Source organism: Salvelinus namaycush, unplaced genomic scaffold (assembly GCF_016432855.1).
Source record: "Salvelinus namaycush isolate Seneca unplaced genomic scaffold, SaNama_1.0 Scaffold937, whole genome shotgun sequence".
Taxonomy (NCBI): Eukaryota; Metazoa; Chordata; class Actinopteri; order Salmoniformes; family Salmonidae; genus Salvelinus; species Salvelinus namaycush.
In genome coordinates this window covers 35001-61409 of record NW_024061683.1, presented here as the reverse complement: position 1 = coordinate 61409, position 26409 = coordinate 35001, and the positions used below count along the sequence as shown (strand labels likewise).

At 43.3% G+C, this 26409-nt stretch overlaps 1 protein-coding gene across 1 annotated transcript in view; it reads left to right on the top strand.

Annotated features, from left to right (window-relative positions):
* LOC120043473 (retinoic acid receptor beta-like) overlaps positions 1-26409 on the top strand; it is a gene marked incomplete at its 3' end in the record, with an annotated part of 39562 nt that overhangs the window by 11414 nt on the left and 1739 nt on the right. Inside the window, exon 2 of the mRNA XM_038988066.1 lies at positions 7947-8095. Coding sequence (XP_038843994.1) covers positions 7947-8095 — 149 coding nt within the window. The remainder of the gene's footprint in view (positions 1-7946; positions 8096-26409) is intronic.

Sequence of the window (26409 nt, the reverse complement as noted above, 5' to 3'; positions counted from 1 at the left end):
GGAGTCCTAGTTCCACAATAAATCGTTGTTTTGTTTTAGAATGTCCATTTCTTCTGTCGAATTAGCAACTTTGGCTAGCATAATGGTGCTCACGTGTCCATGAAAGTTTGGCGCATGGAACGAAAAATTCCAAAAGTCATAATATAAGTCGAATAAACTGGTCAAACTCAGTTGAAAATCCATCTTTAGGATGTTTTTCTCGTATGTATCCAATAACGTCCCAGACGGAGCATTTCTTTGTGTCTACCTAACACATTGCAGAAAACGATATGGTGCTCCCAGGTGCGCAGCAAAATACTGCCAATATTGCTGACCTGTCACTCCAAAAGCTCTCATTCGGTCCCACATCAGGCTAGACACCTCATTCAATGTTCTACTGCCTGTTGACATCTAGTGGAAGGCGTATGAAGTGCATACATATCCATAAATACAAGGCAATTGAATAGGAGCAGCCCTTCACAGAGACCCATTTCAGAATTTTCACTTCCTGTTTGGAAGTTTGCCTGCCAAATGAGTTCTGTTTTACTCACATATATAATTCAAACAGTTTTAGAAACTTCAGAGTGTTTTCTATCCAATAGTAATAATAATATGCATATCATATGATCTAGAACAGAGTACGAGGCCGTTTAATTTGGGCACTATTTTTTCCAAAGTGGAAATGGCGCCCCCTATTAAGAAGAAGTTAACTGCCTTGTTCAGATTCATAGCTATAGTATGAATCTGCAGGTAGCTAAAGCTAACCACCTAGGTTCAATGTTAGCTAGCTAAAATTAGGCCATAACTAGCAATACAAATGGATTTCTGATTCAAATAATATTACCACACAGATCATACACGTAAAGTTAGCTAGTGAGCCAGCAAGCTAACGTCCGCTAGCTAGCAAACAGTACGCTTTAAATTAGAAACTTATAGTGTTTGAAAATGTTGCTAGACTCTTACCCGTATACATGTATGAACGCTTTACAGCAGACTGGAACAATTTAACTCAGTTTTGTTTGTATTTACATCTTATTTGGCCATTGTTGTGTGAAGTCACTCCGGTTCACACTGACTGTGGCATGTGCAGAAAGTAGCCCATCAGAACTTTTTGCAACTGATTTGTCGATAGCACCTACTAAATTCAATGTTGTTGAGAAAAGTAGCAAAACGTTTGTAGTTCTCGGTGGCTAACGTTATATATTTCAAAAATGCCGTAGTAGAAAGGACTGTCAACACATACTGAGCATGCTACATGGCAGACCAATCCAAACTCATCTCCCGGCATGTCCAGCCCATCATTTATCACAGCCAATCATGGCTAGCAGGAAGGTTCCTGACTTTTTCCATGGCTAAACCAACTAGGTGTGAAATGTAAAAAATTGCAATACAAGTTTGTTATTAAGGCACCAGTAAGTTCACATGTTCCAGAAGGCATTTCTTTCAAAAAATGCCTTTTGATTTAAAAAAAGTTGTTGAAATGCCTCTCCTGTGAAGTAGTGACATGTGACATACACCTAGCTTCCTGAAATAGGTCACACATATTTTTTCAGTAAATAGCCATGGCACTATGGTCTATCAGGAATTCCATCATGCTTCCTTTTTAAAGCACATGTATGTCTATATCACCTTGTAGAATGCGAATTGCCATTAAATCTGGAGAGAAACATAATGGGGATGTATTCCAATCTGCTTTCTTATGCTTTAAGGAACTAGAAATTTGCATGTTGAGAATGTGGTAATATTAGGTAAAACTTGAATATAACATTTTCTAAATGTTCTTGAAATGTTCAGAGGACCTCAAAGACAAGGTAAACATGTATACTGTCTGAAAGTCAATGAAATATTATGTTAAACCTAAAACAAATATTCTATGAACGTCATAAGAACTGACTTATTTGGAAAGTGGAAAGTGTTCTGGGTTACTTACAGAGAGACACTTTAGATTTTTGGAGGGAGCATTTTAGTGAATGTTAAGAGAATAATAATATTTAATAAAAAAATATATGTATTTGAATGTTTTTGAGATGTTATCATCCTAATGTTAGATTAAACCCTAACTAGAACTTAATGGGAATCTTAACTAATGTTCTGCTGATGATCCCGGTTTGCTGGGTTGTCTATAGCTCAGAGATGTTTAATGCAGGTCTAATGCAGGTCTCCTTTACTGCTAAGAGCTGACGTCCGGACCAAATGACCTCTTAAAGTGCTTGCCGGGGAGTGGAGAATCATAACAACGTCGTCAGGCTCTTAGGGAAAGCATCTCTAAAGATTAAAAATAAACTTGTCACATTTATTCCTCTCTCTATTTGAAACCTTCTCTTTCCCTCTCTCTCTTCCTCTATCCCTCTCTCTCTCTCTTTCCCCCTCGTCTCTTTTTTTTCTTGTTGCACTTTAAGCTTTGAAGTGTCTCACACCTGTTGCGTTGCTCGTCCCTGGTGTAGAGCGTAGCAGTGAGAGTTCTGGCTCTTTATACGCCCTCTGTCTCCATTTGACCTTTGACCTCAACAGATCACAGGGGGTCGCACAGAGCTCAAGGCAGGGAGGGCGGCTTGGAGGATAGCCGCAGTCACATAACTGGTATGAACCATGAACCTCTGAACCAAACTCAAAGTGCCGTTCAGTGGTTCAAACCAAGGTCCAGTTCCACACCCTGACACCTCTGGATAATCCCCTTTAGAAGCTGTGTCCCTTTAACAAATCTGTTTCAGCGGCTCTTCTAGCTGCAGTTTGATTGATTCCCCCTACTGGGAGACACTTTCGCACTTGATATGTGTCGTCTTGAAGACTGACTAGACAGACTGTTTCCCTGTGAGTTTTCAGCACCACCCCCCCACCTCTCAGCACCCCATGACCTCAGTCTGCCGGCAGTTTCCCTCGGTCTCTCTCCTAATCAAAAACAGACCAGCAGCACAAGTAGAACTTTTTCCTCGTCTTTCTCTAGACAATACATACAGTTAGATGACTGTTTTTTTATTGTTTCTATCTTCTCTTCCAGTTAGTGTTTAAAGAATTGAATTAAATGTGTACTACAGCCTACAGCCAGTGCTGTTCCCTCTCTCCCTCCCACCACAAAGCTGCTTCTAATTTGGAGTACTTTGGGTGAACTTTGACCGTTTCCTATTGACTCTCTTTCTCCTCCCGCCTGGTGTATGTGAACTGTTTGTCTCAGTGTGTGTGTGTGTGTGTGTGTGTGTGTGTGTGTGTGTGTGTGTGTGTGTGTGTGTGTGTGTGTGTGTGTGTGTGTGTGTGTGTGTGTGTGTGTGTGTGTGTGTGTGTGTGTGTGTGCTATGTGCTCCCTGCTCCTGCAAATAACCCAGAGGAAGAAGGGGAGAAAAACACTTCCAGCTTCGATAAACTGCCAGCGGAGAGGTGGAGTTGTGAAGGGAACTGGCGCTAAAAGGCTGTACTGTGGTATTGGCAGGACAGTTGCTGCACTGTGCGTGCAATACGGCGCTGTAGTGTCTACTAGCGATAGTAACCTGCTGTCTCGTTCTACCTGTTTATTCTCTCTCTGTTTGTTGAAGGTAGGGTTGTTGTAAATGGATCGCTGCAGTATAACAGTCATTTGGACATAACTGTGGTCTCATGATTACAGGGTAGAAACAGTCCATGTCCTGATTCCATGTCATTGTGATATCATTGTACAGTGTGTGTGTGTGTGTGTGTGTGTGTGTGTGTGTGTGTGTGTGTGTGTGTGTGTGTGTGTGTGTGTGTGTGTGTGTGTGTGTGTGTGTGTGTGTGTGTGTGTGTGTGTGTGTGTGTGTGTGGAACAGATCTTGCCTTAGGTACCTCCCTGCTAGCCATCTGTGAGGTTTGTGGACATCACAGATTGTTTTCTTTTCATGTCACTGGTCATCTAGCTATCTGACCCTTAGTGTGGGGACAATGTGGTGAACAGGGGGTAGGGACAGGTGGACACAGTGAGGATAGACATGGTTGACTGGCCGACAAATTATTTTTAACTGACCTATAGGACCCTCCTCACTTCTAAAGAGTTCTTCTTCTACTTCTACTTCTTCTACTTCTACAACTTCTACAACTTCTACTTCTTCTACTTCTACTACTTCTACTTCTTCTTCTACTTCTTCTACTTCTACTACTTCTACTTCTTCTTCTACTTCTTCTACTTCTTCTACTTCTACTTCTTCTACTTCTTCTTCTACTTCTTCTTCTACTTCTACTTCTTCTTCTACTTCTTCTACTTTTTCTACTTCTACTTCTTCTTCTACTTCTTCTACTCCTTCTACTTCTACTTCTTCTTCTACTTCTACTACTACTTCTACTTCTACTTCTACTTCTTCTTCTTCTTCTTGGGGCGGCAGGTAGCCTAGTGGTTAGAGCGTTGGCCTAGTAACTGAAAGGTTGCTAGATTGAATCCCTGAGCTGACAAGGTAAAAATCTGTCGTTCTGCCCCTGAACAAGGCAATTAACCCACTGTTCCTAGGCCGTCATTGTAAATAAGAATATTTTCTTAACTGACTTGCCTAGTTAAATAAAGGTTAAATCACCACCACCCACAGCAAGCCATAGCCATAACAAGGCTCCTTCCTAACTCAGCCTCTGTGTTTTCCATTAGTCTTTCCCCTCATTCAGAGATTGCCCTCCCTTCCTCCTCTTCCAGGCCGGGTGTGTTTTCCTGTCTGACCCTGCTGGCTGGTTCAGCAGGGGGTTAAGAGTTCAGCAGAATAAGCTTCGAGACATTTTTTTCATACACACACACAATCACACGCAAACACACACACAGAGTATACGCACACTGACACACACTGCTCCCACCCCTTGGCTCGCCTGGTCTGTCGCTGGTCTGTAGTCTCTGTAATGGTGCTGGTTTATACCTATGTTAACATGCGGTGAAGTCAGTTTGCTGCAGAGCCAACGCCAGAAAATGGAGCAAAGGCTCCCCAGCGCCCGATAGGGCCTATACATCGCTCTAGACACACACACACACACACACACACACACACACACACACACACACACACACACACACACACACACACACACACACACACACACACACACACACACACACACACACACACACCACCAAAGGGGGGAAATGCATCTGCCTTTATGTGCTCCATCTGTCTGCAGGTAGCCACACTCCCAGAACCAACCATGAGTTTCAAATGGGCAGCGCTGGGCAGAAGTGTGTTGTTTGCGTGTGTGTGTGTGTGTGTGTGTGTGTGTGTGTGTGTGTGTGTGTGTGTGTGTGTGTGTGTGTGTGTGTGTGTGTGTGTGTGTGTGTGTGTGTGTGTGTGTGTGTGTGTCTACTGCTCTCCCTCTTTCCCATGTGTAATGATCCAAGGCATTGGAAACACTCTGAAGGCCTATTCTATCAGTTCCAATGTGTTGTATTCTACACAACATGTAGTTGCATCTGTAGTGTTCAGTACTGTACCAGCTGGGAAGACTTGTATACATTTCTATCATGGTCGTTGTGCCACATCTCCCTGATGTGAACACGCCACAGCTTGTTTTACATATTACACGTCATATTCCATGTGATACATGTCCCTTGATGTCGCCATCCATACACACACACACACACACACACACACACACACACACACACACACACACACACACACACACACACACACACACACACACACACTTTTACATATTACATCTGATACAACATATGATACAGGTCCCCCCACTGTCTCTGGCCCTGCACGGCTTGTCTCTCTCCCTCATGTTACATATTAAAGTGGTAGATCGTATCTCCCTCCCTGTGACAGTGTGTGTGTATGTGTGTGTGTAATCTGTAGTCTGTGGCTTCTGCATTTTGTAGGCTATAGTGAGCTAGTTCACACACACACACACACACACACACACACACACACACACACACACACACACACACACACACACACACACACACACACACACACACACACACACACACACAGCTAGCTGACCTGACTTAAAGTAAAACAAATATCTTTCTGTCCTGGTTAATTATACCGGGTTCCAGGAAGAGGGTGTTTGTAAGTCAGAGAGAGAAAAAAATGTTTTACCCCTTTTTCTCCACAATTTTGTGATATCCAATTGGTAGTTACAGTCTTGTCTCATCGCTGCAACTCCTGTACGAACTCGGGAGGTCGAAAGCCGTGCGCCCTCCAAAATACAACCCAACCAAACCGCATTGCCCACTTAACCCGTAGAGCAGCCGCACCAATGTGTCGGAGGAAACACCGTACACCTGGCGACCGTGTCAGCGCGCACAGCGCCTGGCCCGCCACATGAGTCACTAGTGTGCGATGGGACAAGGACATCCCTGCCAGCCAAACCCTCCCCTAACCAGGACGACGCTGAGCCAATTGTGTGCCGCCCCATGGGTCTCCTGGTCGCGGCCATTTTCAACAGAGCCTGGATTCGAACCCAGAATCTCTAGTGGCACAGCTAGCACTGCGATGCCTTAGACCACTGCACCACTCAGGAGGCCTGCGAAAGAGAACATTACTGCAAGTTGACTGTTTTAATTTATTTACGCTCAAGCGATTTAATGACTATTTGGACTAACATACAGTCTGTGAACAAGCACTATTGAAATTCTAAAGATCCATCAGCGATGTGTGCGTAGTACGATATTGATTACTATCAGCATCAAACTGCATACAGATGATAGCAAAGTGACTCACTCCAACTGACTAGCCAGTTGCACTAGTTTCTGTTTGCTTTGGGATTTGATTGACGAATAACACGCACGTCTGTTTGATTCACCAGAGGGGAAGCAGAGGTCACTGTGAATCATGCAGTAGCACTAATATTCACCGTCATGGCAGTTCTACTCACACTGTCCTTTAATACCACAAAGAGATTGGCAATATACTGTAACAGTTAAACAAACACACACACACACACACACACACACACACAATGAGTCAATTTGACCCATTTTTGACAAATCTACTGTAATGTGTCAAATTGACCCAGGACACCTTTTTGAACATAATACAAGGGTAAGTTGAACCTCAGGGGAATTCTGCATGGGGTCAAGGGTCAGGAACAGATCACGGGGTTGCTCTCTAATAGATGTATAATTGAGCTTGAGCTGATGAAGTATGGAATAATGTAATCTAATCAACCAACCAACCTGCTGCCAACCAACCAACACTGCTCTGCTCTGCTCTGCTCCATGCAGATAGATCTATAGATGGGCAGGCCCTGGACAAGCCACATATATTCCTGAGTTCAGTTGCAGAATTCGGGGAATTTTCAATACGTTTTCTGATTTTCTCTAAATCCCGGTTGGAGGATTCTCAGAAACAGGGAGGAATAAGCAGGAAATCCGCATTCCTCCACCCAGGATTTCTAGAAAAGCAGGGGATTTATTGAACGTTTTGCAACCCTACTCCAGAGCTATATGGGAGCAAGGCGCTAGATAAATTGGTTGCTGGTAGGCTATAACATGATGTCATCACAGCCTATTTCCATTAATATAAAAACATTTTTATCAACCTTTTAACTTTTGTGTTAAAACTCAGTCAAGCCACAGGTGGACTTTTCAAAACCTATTAGAAAGAAACCCACTGGCTGAAAAGTTTGTTTTTGTTCACTCTGAATGACCGCTGTCAGGCCAGAGATGTAGTTCTGAGAACTCATTCCAGGGTTCTGGAGGTTCTATATCAACTCATTAAATATCACAATGTTTGCGTTTCCGTTCCAATAACATCAAAATAGAAATAAAGTGGCCACTCAGACCCACTGTTGGATGAGTATGTGGACACAGTAATTGTATGCCAAAGATTTGCAACTGTCTGCCCTGATTTCAGTTAATTCAGTACCTTTAGTTCACTCACTCAGGAAATGGGTTTTGAATGCCCTATCATTACCACGTATCCTGTCCCATACTAAAACTTGAATCATCTTCTTCATTATGCAATTTTTCTTCCAATTGGGATGAATAAAGAACTACTACATCTTCTTCATCATCTTCTTCTGTTGTGTCTCTGCAGCCATCGAGACCCAGAGCACCAGTTCTGAGGAGCTGGTCCCAAGCCCCCCGTCCCCCCTGCCCCCGCCCCGCGTCTACAAGCCCTGCTTCGTGTGCCAGGACAAGTCCTCGGGGTACCACTATGGTGTCAGCGCCTGCGAGGGCTGCAAGGTAAGACATACACACCAAAACCAGCAACATTCACACCAAAACCAGCAACATACACACCTAAACCAGTAACATTCAAAACCAAAACCAGCAACATACACACCAAAACCAGCAACATACACACCCAAACCATCAACATACACACCAAAACCAGCAACATTCACACCTAAACCAGCAACATACACACCAAAACCATCAACATACACACCAAAACCAGCAACATTCACACCAAAACCAGCAACATTCACACCAAAACCAGCAACATTCACACCAAAACCAGCATCATTCACACCTAAACCAGCAACAGTCACACCAAAACCATCAACATACACACCAAAACCAGCAACATACACACCAAAACCAGCCACATACACCAAAACCAGCAACATACACACCAAAACCAGCATCATTCACACCTAAACCAGCAACAGTCACACCAAAACCATCAACATACACACCTAAACCAGCAACATACACACCAAAACCATCAACATACACACCAAAACCAGCAACATTCACACCAAAACCAGCAACATTCACACCAAAACCAGCATCATTCACACCTAAACCAGCAACAGTCACACCAAAACCATCAACATACACACCAAAACCAGCAACATACACACCAAAACCAGCAACATACACCAAAACCAGCAACATACACACCAAAACCAGCAACATACACCCCAAAACCATCAACATACACCCCAAAACCATCAACATTCACACCAAAACCAGCAACAAACACACCAAAACCAGCAACATTCACACCAAAACCAGCAACCTACACACCAAAACCAGCAACATTCACACCAAAACCATCAGCATTCACACCAAAACCATCAACATACACACCAAAACCATCAACATTCACACCAAAACCAGCAGACCTCTCGAGCCAGACGTTTTCCTCACAACTTGACCTAACCAGAAATGAAGGTCACTTCGTGAGGAAAAACCTCTGATTGATGTTGTACACAGTCTATCAATGCAGCTGTACCTGACTGTGCATACTGGATGTACCAGTGTACTGTACGTACAGAACATACAACCTGTTGGTTCAAACTCCAGTCCAGTGTGGTTTTGGAGGCTGAATATGCATCTTCATTATCGCTCTCCTGCTGCAATTGGAATGCTGGAATCTCAGGAATCCTTTGGAGTTTAGACCTGGGGGGGAGGAGGGGGTGAATAAGACGCTATAAGTCCCAGTGTGACCCCGTACCTACAGCCCTGTGACCTGCGAATACCACCTATAGTCAGACATACTGCAAATATACACAGTACCATGGAGGTATAGTTAAGCAATAAGGCCCGAGGGGTTGTGGTATATGGCCAATATACCACAGCTAAGGGCAGTTCGAAAACACGATGCAACGCGGAGTGCCTGGACACAGCCCTTAGCAGTGCTATATTGGCAATATATCACAAACCCACGAGGAGCCTTATTGCTATTGTTGCTTATTGCTGATATACGGTCTGATATACCATGGCTTTCAGCCAATCAGAATGCAGGGCTCAAACCACCCAGTTTATAACAGACCATATACCACGGAGATGACAAAACATGTCTTTTTACTGCTCTAATTATTTAATTAGGCCAAACACATTCCTTCTATTACTGCACCCTGACTGGACTGCAGATGGTATTCCTTCCTTTCTGTTTCTCTTTCTCCGCTGAGTGGCTGGTAGCAGGATTTAAAAATAGCAGAATTCATGCTAGAATAGCTTTGATTTCTGTGACATCTTGCCTCGGAAGGGATTAGACCAGGGATTATGCTTTTTCTGTGTTGTATTCTTCTCCATGGCGAGGGCATTGTTGTCATGGGGTGTGAGGGCCGAGCCCCTCCATTGGACAGAGTCAATTGAGCATGCTCGTTCTCTCAAATCAAATCAAATCAAATGTTATTGGTCACATACACATGTTTAGCAGATGTTATTGCGGGTGTAGCGAAATGCTTATGTTTCTAGCTCCAACAGTGCAGTAATATCTAACAATTTCACAACAATACACACAATACAAACAAAAATGGAATTAAGAATATATAAATATTTGGATGAGCAATGTCGGAGCCGCATAGACTAAAATACAGTAGAATAGAATGGAATACAGTATATACATATGAGATGAGTAATGCAAAATATGTAAAACTTATTAAAGTGACTAGTGTTCCATTATTAAAGTAGCCAGTGATTTCAAGTCTATGTATATAGGGCAGCAGCCTCTAAGGTGCTTCTGATGGCTATTTAACAGTCTAATGGCCTTGAGCTAGAAGCTGTTTTTCAGTCTCTCGGTCCAAGCTTTGATGCACCTGTACTGACCTCGCCTTCTGGATGATAGCGGTGTGAACAGGCAGTAGCTTGGGTGGTTGTTGTCCTTGATGATCTTTTTGACCTTCCTGTGACATCGGGTGCTGTAGGTGTCCTGGAGGGCAGGTAGTTTGCCCACAATGACGCATATGCCCACATACGCTCATGCGTTTTGCAGACCGCACCACCCTCTAGAGAGCCTTGCGGTTGCGGGCGGTGCAGTTGCCGTACTAGGTGGTGATACAGCCCGACAAGATGCTCTCAATTGTGCATCTGTAAAAGTTTCTGAGGGTTTTAGGTGCCAAACCAAATTTCTTCAGCTGTTGCGCCTTCTTCAACACACTGTCTGTGTGGGTGGACCATTTCAGTTTGTCAGTGATGTGTACACCGAGGAACTTGAAGCTTTCCACCTTCTCCACTGCGGTCCCGTCGATGTGGATAGGGGGGTGCACCCTCTGCTGTTTCCTGAAGTCCACGATCAGCTCCTTTGTTTTGTTGACGTTGAGTGAGAGGTTATTTTCCTGGCACCACTCTCCCAGGGCCCTCACCTCCTCCATGTTGGCTGTCTCATCATTGTTGGTAATCATGCCTACTACTGTTGTGTCATCTGCAAACTTGATGATTGAGTTGGAGGCGTGCGTGGCCACGCAGTCATGGGTGAACAGGGAGTACAGGAGGGTATTTAGCACGCACTCTTGTGGGGCCCCTGTGTTGAGGATTAGCGAAGTAGAGGTGTTGTTTCCTACCTTCACCGCCTGGGGACGGCCCGTCAGGAAGTCCAGGACCCAGTTGCACAGGGCTGGGTTCAGACCCAGGGCCCAGGGCTTAATGATGAGCTTGGAGGGTACAGCGGTGTTGAATGCTGCTCTATAGTCAATGAACAGCATTCTTACATAGGTATTCCTTTTGGCCAGATGGGAAAGGGCAGTGTGCAGTGCGATGGCGATTGCATCGTCTGTGGATCTATTGCAGTGGTAAGCAAATAGAAGTGGGTCTAGGGTGTAAGGTAAGGTAGAGGTGATATGATCCTGAACTAGCCTCTCAAAGCACTTCATAATGACAGAAGTGAGTGCTACGGGGGAATAGTCATTTAGTTCAGTTACCTTAGCTTTCTTGGGTACAGGAACAGTGGTGGAAATCTTGAAGCAAGTGGGGACAGCAGACTGGGATAGGGAGAGATTGAAAATGTCCGTAAACACTCCAGCCAGCTGGTCTGCACATGCTCTGAGGACGTGGGAGGAGAAAATGGAGTCGTGATCAGATTTGCCGAAGGGTGGGGGAGAGGCTTGTAGGCATTTCGAAAAGTTGAGTAGCAGTGTTCCAATGGTTTTCCAGAGCGAGTACTACAGTCAATGTTTTGGTAGAACTTCGGTAGTGTTTTCCTCAAATGTACTTTGTTAAAATCCCTAGCTACAATAAATGCGGCCTTAGGATGTGTGGTTTCCAGTTTGCATGAAGTCCAGTGTAGATCTTTGAGGGCAGTCGTGGTATTGGCTTGAGGGGGAATATACACGGCTGTGACTATAACCAAAGATAATTATATTGGGTGGTAAAACGGTTGGCATTTGATTGTGAGGTATTCTAGGTCGGATGAACAAAAGGACTTGAGTTTCTGTATGTTATCACAATCACACCATGAGTAGTTAATCATGAAACATACACCCCGCCTTTCTTCTTCCCAGAGAGTTCTTTATTTCTGTATGCGTGATATACTGAGAACCCAGATGGCTGTATGGACGGGGACAGTATATCCCAAGAGAACCATGTTTCCATGAAACAGAGTATGTTTCAATCCCTGATGTCTTTCTGGAAGGAGATCCTCGCCATGAGCTCATCTATTTTATTATCCAGAGACTGAAAATTAGCGTGTAATATACTCGGAAGCGGTGTATGGTGTGCACGCCTCCTGAGTCGGACTAGAAGTCTTCACCGAATACCTCTTCTCCGCCGGTGGTGTTTTGGACCAGTCTCTGGAATAAGTTAAATTACCCTGGGGGTACGAACAATGGATCCAATTCGGGAAAGTCATATTCCTGGTCGTGACGCTGGTGAGTTACCGCTGCTCTGATATTCAAAAGTTATTTCCGGCTGTATGTAATAACACAAAAACATTTCTGGGCCAATAATGTAAGAAATAACACATAAAAAAATAAAATACTGCAAAGTTGCTTAGGAGCTAGAAGCAGAGCTGCCATATCTGTCTGCGCCATGTCAATCTCAATGTGTCTACTCTGGTTTAATAAAGGATACAAAATATACATGCCTGTTGAATTCCCCTTGAAAATAAATGCCCTTAGATACACCCTTTTGTCACGCTGCGCATCGGTCATTAGATGACTACCCTGAATACATATACATGTAATGAGAGAGATGAGAGAGAAACACGAGCAGATGAGGAAGAGAGACACAAGAAGAGAAAACAAAGACTACGGCAGATGTGATCCGCGTCTTTTAGACGTTTTCATGGCAGAACACACTCAACTCATTTACATCATCTGACACCAGCAACGCTCGCCTTTGTTTGATATCTGGAGGAAAGCTGATTTGAATTGGTAAATCAGTGAGCAGACATATGGGCTTCCATAAGTACATGCATATGCAGTAGTAGTGGTGCGCTAGGGGGGTTACTTGTTATGGGTATTCGGTGAAAGTCAAGACGTCTCAAACCAAAGGCAGCCTCCTCTACTGTTCAGAAGTGACAGTTGTGTCCTACACCTTTGTGACATCACCCCTCTGGGGGTTCTGAAACTGTTCCCACAGAGAGCGATGAGGACCAACTCAACACAGCACACAGCATTGAACCAGACCTGGGTCAAATACCTTTGAGTACTTGAAACAGTGAAACTTGAAACAAAAACAAAAAAACTTCAAACCACACAGTTTCTTAGAGTTTTCACTTTGGGGAACTATTCTGATGGTTCCATAGTGGGGAAACCAGATAAAAAGTAACTTGAAGTATTTGAAAATGTACCAGTCAAAAGTTTGGACACACCTACTCATTCCAGGGTTTTTCTTTATTTTGACTATTTTCTACATTGTAGAATAATAGTGAAGACATCAAAACTATGAAATAATACATATGAAATCATGTAGTAACCAAAAAAGTGTTAAACAAATCCAAATCCAAATACATTTTAGATTTTAGATTCTTCAAAGTAGCTTGATGACAGCTTTGCACACTCTTGGTATTCTCTCAACTAGCTTCACCTGGAATGCTTTTCCAACTGTCTTGAATTCTCTCAACTAGCTTCACCTGGAATGCTTTTCCAACTGTCTTGAAGGAGTTCCCACATATGCTGAGCACTTGTTGGCAGCTTTTCCTTCACTCAGCTGTCCAACTCATCCCAAAACATCTCAATTGGATTGAGGTTGTGTGTTTGTGGAACTCAAGTCATCTGATGCAGCACTCCGTCACTCTCCTTCTTGGTCAAATAGCCTTTACACAGCCCTCACACAGAGGTGTGTTGGGTCATTGTCCTGTTGAAAAAAAAATTATAGTCCCACTAAGCGCAAACCAGATGGGATGGCGTATCGCTGCAGAATGCAGACAGTGTCACCAGAAAAGCACCATCACACCTCCTCCTCCATACTTCATGGCAGGAACCACACATGCAGAGATCATCCGGCTACTTTGAAGAATCTAAAATGCGTCTCACAAAGACACGGCGGTTGGATCCAAAAATCGCAAATTTGGACTCATCAGACCAAAGGACAGATTTCCACCGTTCTAATGTCCATTGCTTATATTCCTTGGCCCCAACAAGTCACTTCTTATTGGAGTCCTTTAGTAGTGGTTTCTTTGCAGCAATTCGACCATTAAGGCCTGATTCACGCAGTCTCCTCTGAACAGTTGATGTTGAGACGTGTCTGTTACTTGAACTCTGTGAAGCATTTATTTGGGCTGCAATTTCTGAGGCTAGTAACTAATTAATTTATCCTCCGCAGCAGAGGTAACTCTGGGTCTTCCTTTCCTGTGGCGGTCCTCATGAGAGGTAGTTTCATCATAGCACTTGATGGTTTTTGCGACTGCACTTGAAGAAACTTTAAAAGTTCTTGAAATTTTCCGTATTGACTGACCATTTCTTAAAGTAATGATGGACTGTCGTTTCTCTTTGCTTATTTGAGCTGTTCTTGCCATAATATGGACTTGTTTTTTTACTAAATAGGGCTGTCTTCTGTGTACCACCCCTACCTTGTCACAACACAACTGATTGTCTCAAACGCATTAAGAAGGAAAGAAATTCCACAAATTAACTTTTAAGGCACACCTGATAATTGAAATGCAATCCAGGTGACTACCTCATGAAGCTGATTGAGAGAATGCCAAGCGTGTGCAAAGCTGTCATCAAGGCAAAGGGTGGCTTCTTTGAAGAATCTAAAATCACAAATATATTTTGATTTGTTTTACTCTTTTGGCTACTACATGATTCCATATGTGTTATTTCATAGTTTTGATGTCTTCACTATTATTCTACAATGTAGAAAAAAGTAAAAAATTCAGAAAAACCCTGGAATGAGTAGTTGTGTCCAAACTTTTGACTGGTACTGTATGTATTTTACTTATATCTGTAGAGCACACAAACTTTAGACTATAATCAACATAGTGTACCAGAGTTCCCAAGGCCAATAGACTAGGCCCAGGGCCTCTTTCGCCCTACAAACCCATAAGATTAATAAAAATCATATTGTCTGCTCTCTGTCAATAGAATGGATAGATTCACTGCCTGTGAGAAAATAAGAATAACCCATAGTTAAGAGAAGAAGAACAGAAGAATACACTATAGGGCTTAGATACATAGAGAAAGCTTTACTTTGTGGCCCAACTTTAGTTCAGTGTACAGCGCAGGAGGCTGGTGGTGTACAGTAAGGATAACAAAAAAATATACCTTTTGAATCTAGAGGACATCATATAACATGTGGTAGAGAACCACAATCCCGTCATCTCTGGCCTCAATTTAGGATATTGGGTTTTGTGAATGTCCATGACAACGGCTATAGATTTTTCAAGTAGACTCAAATATCTCTATGGCTATAAAAAACGATTGCTTTTATAGGTTAGACCTTGTCCGCATCTTCTTTGTCACGTTCTGACCTTAGTTCCTTTTTTATGTCTTTATTTTAGTTTGGTCAGGGCGTGAGTTGGGGTGGGCATTCTATGTTGTTATTCTATGTTTTGTTCTGTGTGTTATATTTCTATGTGTTTGGCATAGTATGGTTCTCAATCAGAGGCAGGTGTCGATCGTTGTCTCTGATTGAGAATCATACTTAGGTAGCCTGTTTTCCCACTATGGGTTGTGGGTAGTTATTTTCCGTTTCAGTGTTTGCACCATACGGGACTGTGTTGGTTTTCATTTATTCTCTTGTTCTTTTTTATATATTGTATTCATTCTCGATTAAACAATATTATGGATACGTACCACGCTGCATTTTGGTCCTCCTCTCCTTCCACCAACGAAAGCCGTTACAGAACCGTTACGTATTTTATCTAACGGGTGGCATCCCTAAGTCTAAATATTGCTGTTACAACGAGCCAGGCTGCCCAAACTGCTGCATATGCACTGACTGCTTGCACGGAATGCAAGAGAAGTGACACAATTTCCCTAATTATAAGAAATTCATGTAAGCAGACAATATTAACTAAATTTGCAGGTTTAAAAATATATACTTGTGTATTGATTTTAAAGAAAGGCATTGATATTTATGGTTAGGTTTGGTGCAACGACAGTGCTAAATCATCACTCGTTTGGCGACGTAGACTGTGATTCGATGAGAAATTAACAGGCACCGCATTGATTATATGCAACGCAGGACACGCTAGATAAACTAGTAATATCAACCATGTGTAGTTAACTAGTGATTATGTGAAGACTGATTGTTTTTTATAAGTTTAATGCTAGCTAGCAACTTACCTTGGCTTCTTGGTGCCCTCGCGTAACAGGTAGTCAGCCTTCCACGCAGGCTCCTCGTGGAGTGCAATGTAAGGCAGGTGGTTAGAGCATTGGACTAGTAACCGGAAGGTTGCAAAAACTAATCTCAGAGCTGACAAGGTAAAAATCTGTCGTTCTGCCCCTGAACAAGGCAGTTAACCCACCGTTCCTAGGCCGTCATTGAAAATAAGAATGTGTTCTTAACTGACTTGCCTAGTTAAATAAAGGTGTAAAAAAAATAAAAAATCGGCCAAATCGGTGTCCAAAAATACCGATTTCCGATTGTTATGAAAACTTGAAATCGTCCCTAATTAATCGGCCATTCCGATTAATCGGTCGACCTCTAGTCTACAGCAAAACATCTGGTGAACAATACAAAGTAGTAACCTAAATCTACCCTCTATTGTAGCGAACAAATCAGAGGTTGGGTGAGGTGTAAAGATACATATAGTACATAAGGTATAATCAACAAGATGTGTTCTCTGGAAAATAATGTAACCTTCCACGGAGTTGCATTATTTTCCAGAGATCGCATAGAGTCCTGAGTTGATTATCCCTTTTAACATATTTGCCACTAGAAAGGTATTAATTTGCCAGTAGAATGAACTTCATAGCCATTGTCACGGCCGTCGAAAGAACTGGACCAAAGCGCAGCGTGGTGAGCGTACATATTCCTTTTTATTAGAATGATGCCGACAAAACAATAAACAATACAAAAACGACCGTGAAGCTTAAGGGCTATAGTGCCACAAACAAAGACACACAGAAAGGAGGGAAAAGGGCTACCTAAGTATGGTTCCCAATCAGAGACAACGAGAGACAGCTGCCCCTGATTGAGAACCATACCCGGCCAAAACAAAGAAATACAATAACATAGAGAATAGAACATAGAATGCCCACCCAAATCACACCCTGACCAAACCCAAAATAGAGACATAAAAAGCTCTCTACGGTCAGGGCGTGACAGCCATTGAATTATACCTTGCAATTATACCGTGCGTTATATGGAATTATACAACGGGTGGGTCTAATCCTAAATCTTGATTGGTTAAAACCGCATTCCAGCCGGTGTCTATTCCACAAGTTACCACGGGCTAAATCTATGATGTTAAAATCCCTATTTACTCTGTGTAATCCACTGTCTCATCAGCCCAGCCAGGCAATTTATAAACCTGATCTCCACTATAAAAAGCATCTAGACGTTATATCACATTTCTTTTAGACTAACATTTAGTTTTCAACAGCGGAGATTTTTATAAACCTTGCTGTCTGTCTCTCCGACATTTGCAACATTGTTTCAATATTCAATCTCCAGCTGTCCCATAGTAATGAACGTGTAGGGAATCGGCATGAGACAGACAGACAGGCAGCTTTTCTCAGCCAGTCGAAATCATGAATCAGCATAATTTTTATGGATACATACAAAGAACTATCAATAGAAAACAGATCAAACGAAATGAAGTGCAGCTAGTTTGCTGTCTTTCCAGCTTCAGTTTGAAGTGATTGTGTTAGCTGTGTTGTTGGCTAGATCCTATGAACAGTGTCCTGACGAGAGAACACATTTTCTATGCCAGGCGAAATTTTGCATCATTAAATCATTGTTATGGATGTATCCAAATATATGTCACTAGAAAACAGCTTAAACAAACGCAAATGCAGCTACTTTGCTATTATTTGACGTGACTGTAAGTTAGCCATAGTTGGCTAGCTAGCAAGCAAGGGATACGAATGTTGCCAGCCAGTATGGCAATGGAAGATATAGAACGAACGACTGGGTCGCGTCTATAGATACAGAATAAAAAGACTGAACGACTGGGTCGCGTCTCTGTCAACCGAACCGATAGAATGACCAGCCGGCTTGGGTAGCAACCCTAGATTTGTGTCGGGACTATATCTTGTGGAGGGATGAAATAGTATGAATCAATTAATCAAAATAACTTTTATAATGAAAATATGTCAATCATTATTTGAATATGTTGGTAACCCGTTGTATGAAAGTGATAATGCCCTCGAAGGAGGTGTTTGGAGGATATATTGGCATGGTTTGCCGGTCCCCGACTTCGTCTCAGGCCTAACAACACCCATGCCAATATATCCTCCAAACACCAGGCTTTGAGGGCATTATCACTTAAATAATGCACGTTCTAGAATGCCCTTAAAGCCAATCAGAAACAAGTATTCAACAATGCCAGGGTATCATGTGTTCTAATTATATTTCTATGAGGTAAGGATTATATTATATCACTTAACCCCACTTAATAACATGTATAGAATGTTCACTCCAATGTTCCGCCCCAACATTCTGATTCAGTGTTCCGCCACAGGGATGGAACCTTTTAACATGTTGTCATATCTGACAGTTCTTTGGCAGGGATGTGAATTGGTTTGGAATGAACGCTTTTCCTCTCTGTTCCGGTCTTTTCTTCTCCTTAGTTCCGTAGCATTCTGCATAACAGGATTGGTTTGATTGAACCAGTTTGATGAGCAGAGAGATGTAGAGCAGTAGTTTTCAACCTGTGGTCTGCGGGGGGTACTGCAGGTGGTCCGCAAATTTGTATTCTTTGTATGATTTTTTCCCTTCTTCCAAGAATAATAACAGTTGGGGGTATTAAGGGTATTATAAGCAATTTTACATTACTTTTCACAATGCAAATTGTTAATACTAATATTAACAATAGGCTTTTACATTCAGTGATCAAATGTACTCTAAATTTGACCACCAAGATATTTAATGTTAAAAAATTCAGTGATTCCGGGATGGTGGTCTTGGAGAGCTTTTGACGGTAATTTGGTGATGCCCAGAACAGACGATTGGGAACCGCTGAGTTAGAGGAGGTAGACAACATACACTCTGGATGACACACACACGCATGCACTCACACACACACACAGTGTGCTGCTCCAGTCTCCCCTGTGCTGCTCCAGTCTCCAACTTGTCCTCTATGTGTTTTTAATGTCTTTATTTACCTCCAGCTGTCTGATGGTAATGTTAGGGAATGATCTAAAGACCTGTTAGGATGACAGTTCACTTCAGAGGGAGAGAGAGAGGGGAGTGGGGGAGAGAGAGAGAGAGAGAGAGAGAGAGAGAGAGAGAGAGAGAGAGAGAGAGAGAGAGAGAGAGAGAGAGACATGGAGCTGTGTAGCCCTTAGTCTAAACTACCCTCAGAGCTGCTAACACACACACACATACACACATACGCAAACGTAAACACACACATGTTCAGACACACACACACACACACACACACACACACACACACACACACACACACACACACACACACACACACACACACACACACACACACACACACACACACACACACACACACACATACAAACATGTTCAGATACACACACACACTGCTAACACACAGTCCGTAATGTGATTTGTCAACGTTCTACAACATGAAAGTGCTTCATTTCTAATAGAGGCAGGAAAGCAGGAGGTCAATGTGGCTCAGCACACAGAGAGGTGTGACCGGAAATTGATCTGATTATGTTAAAGGATGAAGGGATGCCATTTTCTCTTCCTTTTTCCTTTTGAAATCCCTCGTTCCCCTAGTTGAGTTGTTTTGTCTCTTTTGTTAGTGGATTATTATGTGTTACTTCAAGTGTACTTTAAGTCGATTATCTGCCTGTCTGTCTTTGTCTAGGTGTGTGTGTGCGTGCGGGTGTGCGTGTGTGTGCGTGCGGGTGTGCGTATGCGTGTGTGTGTGTGTGTGTGAGTGAGTGAGTGAGTGAGTGAGTGAGTGAGTGAGTGAGTGAGTGAGTGAGTGAGTGAGTGAGTGAGTGAGTGAGTGAGGGAGTGAGTGAGTGAATGAGTGAGTGTGTTGGAAAGTGTGAAGAACAATCTATTGAAATTAAGTGTGTGATTTGATACATACTGGAGTGGAAATGAGGAGTTTCCTTTTCTACTGAGAAGTGAGATTTGATTCTGCAGACTGTATTTCCTTGGTTTATTTGAATAACTTGGTGAATGATTTAGCTGTTGGATTTACATAGGAGTTTTAGATTAGTTCATTGCTTGACAATGCTTTCAACTAAACTGAAATACAAAAAAACACAAAGGTAGCTTGTGTAATGCAAAAAAGGAAGAATATAAAGTTATGAGATGAAATGCATGTAACTAGTCATTCAATCACTGTACGCAAATGTCTAAATGTAGTCCTCATCCAAATTCTTTGTACAATTTTCCCTTCACAAATACAGATATAGTGTCTTAATTTGACAGTGTTGTCATATCAAATTAATCCTGCAGCAGCAGAATTTGAACGTTTAGTCCATAATGTTGCTTCATCGGTGTTTAGGATATTATATAAGCTGGTCAAAAGTAGGCTGCATGAAAAGTGAAATACTGTTAATTTAATCGTGTGTTAGTGCAGGTTCTCTGTGAATTTATGTAAATCACGAAGCTCATCTGCATTTCCTGCAGTGCAGGAAAATAATTCTCGGCAACTAAAGATCCTACATCTGTACATTATTCACAACCTCACTACTGTGTTCCTGCGTATATAATGACAGTCTTCCAGCTTACAACTCATCAGGCCTGTTAACATGCATCCTGTGTCTGAAATGTAGTCAGACAGGAGTTGCCTCCGGCCTCTGTCTCTGCCTTGGGAAGATGAGAACACAGCACTACTGTCTGACTGTCAGAGAGTTGGAGAACAGTTCAAAATACACTCCACTATGTTGCTATTCTTGAATATTCCACAATCAATTGCACGCATGCACACACACACAAACACACACACACACACACACATTCACACAAAGGAACCCATTTCCCTGATGTGTCTGTCTACCCCAGCTGGCAGTCATCATAGCTCCAATTCTAATGATAGTCATTACACTCAGAAACAGAGAACATGACCCAGATGAGCCTGCGTGTGTGTATGTGTGTGTGTGTGTGTGTGTGTGTGTGTGTGTGTGTGTGTGTGTGTGTGTGTGTGTGTGTGTGTGTGTGTGTGTGTGTGTGTGTGTGTGTGTCCATGAATGCATGCGTATGCTTTGTGTGTGTGCGTGTGGTATGTGTGTGTGTGTGTCCATGCATGTATGCTTGGTGTGTGTGTGCGTGCGTGTGGTATGTGTATGTGTGTGTGTCCACGGATAAGTATGTATGGTGTGTGTGTGTGTGCGCATGTGTCCATGCACGCGTGCGTATGCTTTGTGTGTGTGTGTATGGTATGTGTGTGTGTGTGTCTGGGTTGGTTCTTCTATCCTTGTGGGGACCTAAAATTCCCATAAGTCCCCACAAGGATAGTAAGGGACATTTCATACATCCCCATGTGGACAAAGGCTAATTTAAGCTTAGTGGTTAGGTTACAATTAGGGTTAGGGTTACAATTAGGGTTAGTGTAAGGGGCTAGTGGTTAGGTTGAGGGTTAGGAGTTAAGTATAGGGTTTGGGTTAGGGTTATGTGATGAATTAAATATTTTTTAGGTCCCCACAGGATAGAAGAACATAACGTGTGTGTGTGTGTGATTCACTTTGTAGTTGCTTTGCTTAAAAAATAATCATAAATTTAAAACAAATTGCATATCTGCTTGAAATTTGTTGGCTTAACGTTGGCTTCCATTTAAATCACGCATCAATGATAGATGCACTGAAACAAGCTATGAACACAGATCTCCAGTTATAATTCAAAACAGTACAAGGCTTCATTGAGATGTCAGCCTCTGTCTCCACTGTCCAGCCTGGTTAAGAAGCCTGCTGCTTTTCTTGAATAGGGACGGTCAGCCGATCCTGTATGTACGTCAGAAGCTTAGTGGAGCAGAGTGTTACAATCTGCTGAGAGAAGAGAGAAGACTGAAGATATATGCTGGGTGCCCCCAGGCCAGCGCCAAGACTGGGCCAGAAAGACAAGGGCTGAATAGGAGAGAGAGAGAGAGAGAGAGAGAGAGAGAGAGAGAGAGAGAGGCAGAGAGAGAGAGAGAGAGAGAGAGAGAGAGAGAGAGAGAAGGGGGAGGAGGTGAGATAGGTTGGAGAAAGAGAGATAGAAGGGGGAGGAGGTGAGATAGGTTGGAGAGAGAGAGATAGAAAGGGATAGCACTTCCTAACTTCCTGCCCAATGTATGACCATATTAGAGACACATATTTCCCTCAGATTACACAGATCCACAAAGAATTCGAAAACAAACCCGATTTTGATAAACTCCCATATCTACTGGGTGAAATACCACAGTGTGCCATCACAGCAGCAAGATTTGTGACCTGTTGCCACAAGAAAAGGGCAACCAGTGAAGAACAAACACCATTGTAAATACAACCTATATTTATGTTTATTTATTTTTCCCTTTTGTAGTTAAATTATTTGCACATCATTACAACACTGTATATAGACATAATATGACATTTGAAATGTATTTATTATTATTTATTATTTTGTCATGTTTACTGTTCATTTTTATTATTTATTTCACTTTTGTTTATTATCTATTTCACTTGCTTTGGCAATGTAAACATATGTTTCCCATGCAAATAATGCCCCTTAAATTGAAATTGAATTGAAATAGAGAGATAGAGAGAAAGGGGGAAGACGGGAGAGAGGGGGGAGGGAAAGAGAGAGAGAGAGATAGAGGGAGGAAACCTGAAGAATGGGGCCACAATGGGTCATCTGTGGGTGGTGGGTGATCTGAAACCCATCGGGGGGGCTCTCCTCATTCTCTGCTCCATCCTCTCTATCCAGTCTCCCTCTCTCTTTTTCCATTTTCTCTACCCCTCTGTCTCTGTCTCTCTATCTATTCAGGCCATGCTGGCTGAGTTGCTTCTCGTTTGAAAGGCCCCGACTCACTCACTGTCTTTCTTTCTCCCTCTTTATTTGAACCTCTCCTGCTGCTGTGGTAGCACACTGGTAATTCACCTAATAGATATGGGAGTCTCTCTCTCTCTCTGTCTCTGCTCTCTCTCTCTCTCGCTCTGGCTCTCCTATCTTCTCGTTCTCTCTGTCTTCTTTCTCTGTCTCTGTCGCTCTCTCTCTTCTCTGTCTGTCTGTCTCTCTCTCTCCTCTCTTTCTCTCTTCTCTTCTCTCTCTCTCTCTCTCTCTCTCTCTCTCTCTCTCTCTCTCTCTGTCTGTGTTATCTGCTGAGGTTTCATGATCACCAGGGCAACAAAGCCAGTCTTTGTGCCATGCGGAGCTCCTTTCTTACTCTCTTATTTACTCTGCCTTTTCAATGTCACCCAACCCTGGTCCAGCCCGCTCTGCTCCTAACCTCTTCCATGTTCTACTGAGGAACACAAATCTCACACAATGGTGAACCAAAAACATTATTCTCTCCCCTCCTTGCACCTTGTAACACAACTCTGTCCCCCCTCACTATCTCTCCATCGGTCCCTTCATCCCTCCCTCCCCCCCTCTCTCCACTCCACTCCACTCTCTCTCTCTCTCTCTCTCTCTCTCTCTCTCTCTCTCTCTCTCTCTCTCTCTCTCTCTCTCTCTCTCTCTCTCTCTCTCACCATCTATCTCCCGCTCTCCCTCTCTGACCCTCCCCCATCCATCCATCCATCTATCTATCCCTCACTCTCTCTCTTGCTCCCCCCCTCTCTCTCTGTCTCTCACCTCTCTGGTGAACTGCAGGTGTAAGTAATAGCCAAGGGTAATTGTCCCCCCACCCCCTCTCCTCCTCTCCTCCTCTTCTTTCTGGAACCCCCTAGGGTCTCTGGTGTCCTCTTGGCTTTCCGCCGCAGTGATAAGATGTCCATGCTATTAAGAATGAAAGCTAATCCCTCTCTCTACCTCTCTTCCTCTCTTGTAGTGAATACTCAGGCAGCACAAAACACCTCAGTCACAGGGAAGGGCAGGGGGTGGAAGAGGGGAGGCTGGTAGAGAGAGGGGGGAGGGGTAAATGAAGAGTGGGAGGTGAAGCGAAGGGGTTGAGTTGTGTGGGTAAATAATTGATGTTCGGCACTTTCGTTTTTTAATCTGTAAATGAGACGTCCACTAAGATGCCTCTAGGGTCCTGGACTCAGTGTGTGTTACACCCTATCAGTGTTAGTGTGTGTGTGTGTGTGTGTGTGTGTGTGTGTGTGTGTGTGTGTGTGTGTGTGCGACACCCTATCCCTCCTCCCATTAAGGATAACAAGATGGAGGATAATGATCCGGTTGAGAGAGTGTCTGTCCTGTCTGTCTCCCAGGTGGATCACATCATGTCCCCTGAGTGGTGTCTGCCTGTGTGTGTGTGTGTGTGTGTGTGTGTGTGTGTGTGTGTGTGTGTGTGTGTGCGTGCGTGCGTGCGTGCGTGCGTGCGTGCGTGCGTGCGTGCGTGTGTGAGAGAGACAGAGAGCCTTTAGTCTGTAGAGACCAGACTGGGGTCAGTGTCCACTCCTTTAATGTATTTAGCCACCAGAATTGGCCCCCCCTGCTGGTGTGTGTGTGTGTGTTAGAGCTGAGCGATATGGAGCTGGGCAAAAAAATATGTTGATATGGACAAAAATCCATATTGCGATAAATTGACACATTTTTTGCGATAAAGATAAATCAGAGTTAAATTATTTTTAGGGGGAGGTGGGCGATATGGACAAAAAGTCATATCACGATATACTGTATTAGTGTTTTATTAGTTAGAATTGTTCTTCCACTTTAACATTACAGAGTATTGTGTGTAGATTGCTGACAATAAATGACGATTAAATCAACTTTAATCCCACTTTGTAACACAATAAAATGTGGGAAACATCAAGGGGTGTGAATACTCTCTGAAGGCGCTATTCACCAACTGAGGAAGTGGGAACTCAAAACACTTAGCTTCGAATGCTGTGACTCTCCTCTCCTCTCTCTCATGTCGGTCATTTTCGGTTTATCGTCAACTGCTGGTGGTTAGATAAACACCTTTGTAAAATGCCTTGCTCAAGGCTGTGCTGTGATATCTCATTATGAGTTTCAAACAGACTCAACAAGCATCATAGTGGCTGCTGTGAAATATCACATGGACACCAGTGTCACAGGCCAGCTCTGTACACTGAAATGCAAGAGAGAGATCGAGAGAGAGAGAGAGAGAGGTAGGTAGAGAGAGACAGATTGGTAGAGAGAGACAGGTAGGTAGAGAAAGAGAGAATAAAGGGAAGAGAGAGAAAGAAGGAGCAAAGGAATCAGTTTGGTAGAGATAGAGAGCGAGGGAGAGAGGAAGAGGAGAGAGAGGGCAGATGTGATGATTAAGTCTGAGTGTGTCAGGGTGTGTGTGTGATTGTGCTTCCCTGGAGGAACGCAGAGATGAAGGTCTCCCAGAGTCATGGCATCTGTTGACTGCTGCTGCTAGTGAAGAATCGCTTCACAAAGACTCTGAGGCAGACACACACCGATGCATGCACACACACACACCGATGTACGCACACACACACACACACCGATGCACGCTCACACAACACACCCCGCTCCAAGGGCAGCCAGCTGCCTCTAGAGCCTGTTATCCTGGCATGCACGGTCACGTGTGTGTGTGTGTGTGTTACCTATCTATTAGAACAGACAGGTCATTTATAAGAATTCTCTCTGCTCAGATCAGGTAGGATGAAGACACACACAAACACAAACACGAACACGTAGATCAGCCAAGAATAAAGACCTCTATTAAGAAAATGAATAACACCAGTCGAGGGGAGGTGACCCCCGACAGGTCACATGGTGTTGAGATCTTAGACATGATTGGCTAGTTGTTGTGGTTGCCATGGCACCAAGGGGCGGTGCCGGTATGTTGGCGGATGTTACACACACACACACAAGCTACAGCGTCAGCCGTTTCAGCCCTGTGTGGGCGCGACCTAATCTGTTACCCATCATGCATCCTGCTCCCCTAATGAAAATGCAAGGTCCCATCCGTCACAGGAGCATATGGCAAATAGAAATTGAACCACACACACCTTCTCAGGCAGAGCGAGGGACGCCCAAGAGGGTCTGGATGATGGAGGATCATTGAGAAGGACCCCAGAGCCATAACAAATGAATAACAACTGAAACTTCTTTAAGGAAGCTGCTTGAATTCCTCCTTTTCTCCCTCGGATACCTCTCATCTCTCTCCCCCTGCTTTGACTGTGTTGATAGGCAAATGCTGTGACTTATTGTATAGAAGCAACAGGTACAAAACAGTGACA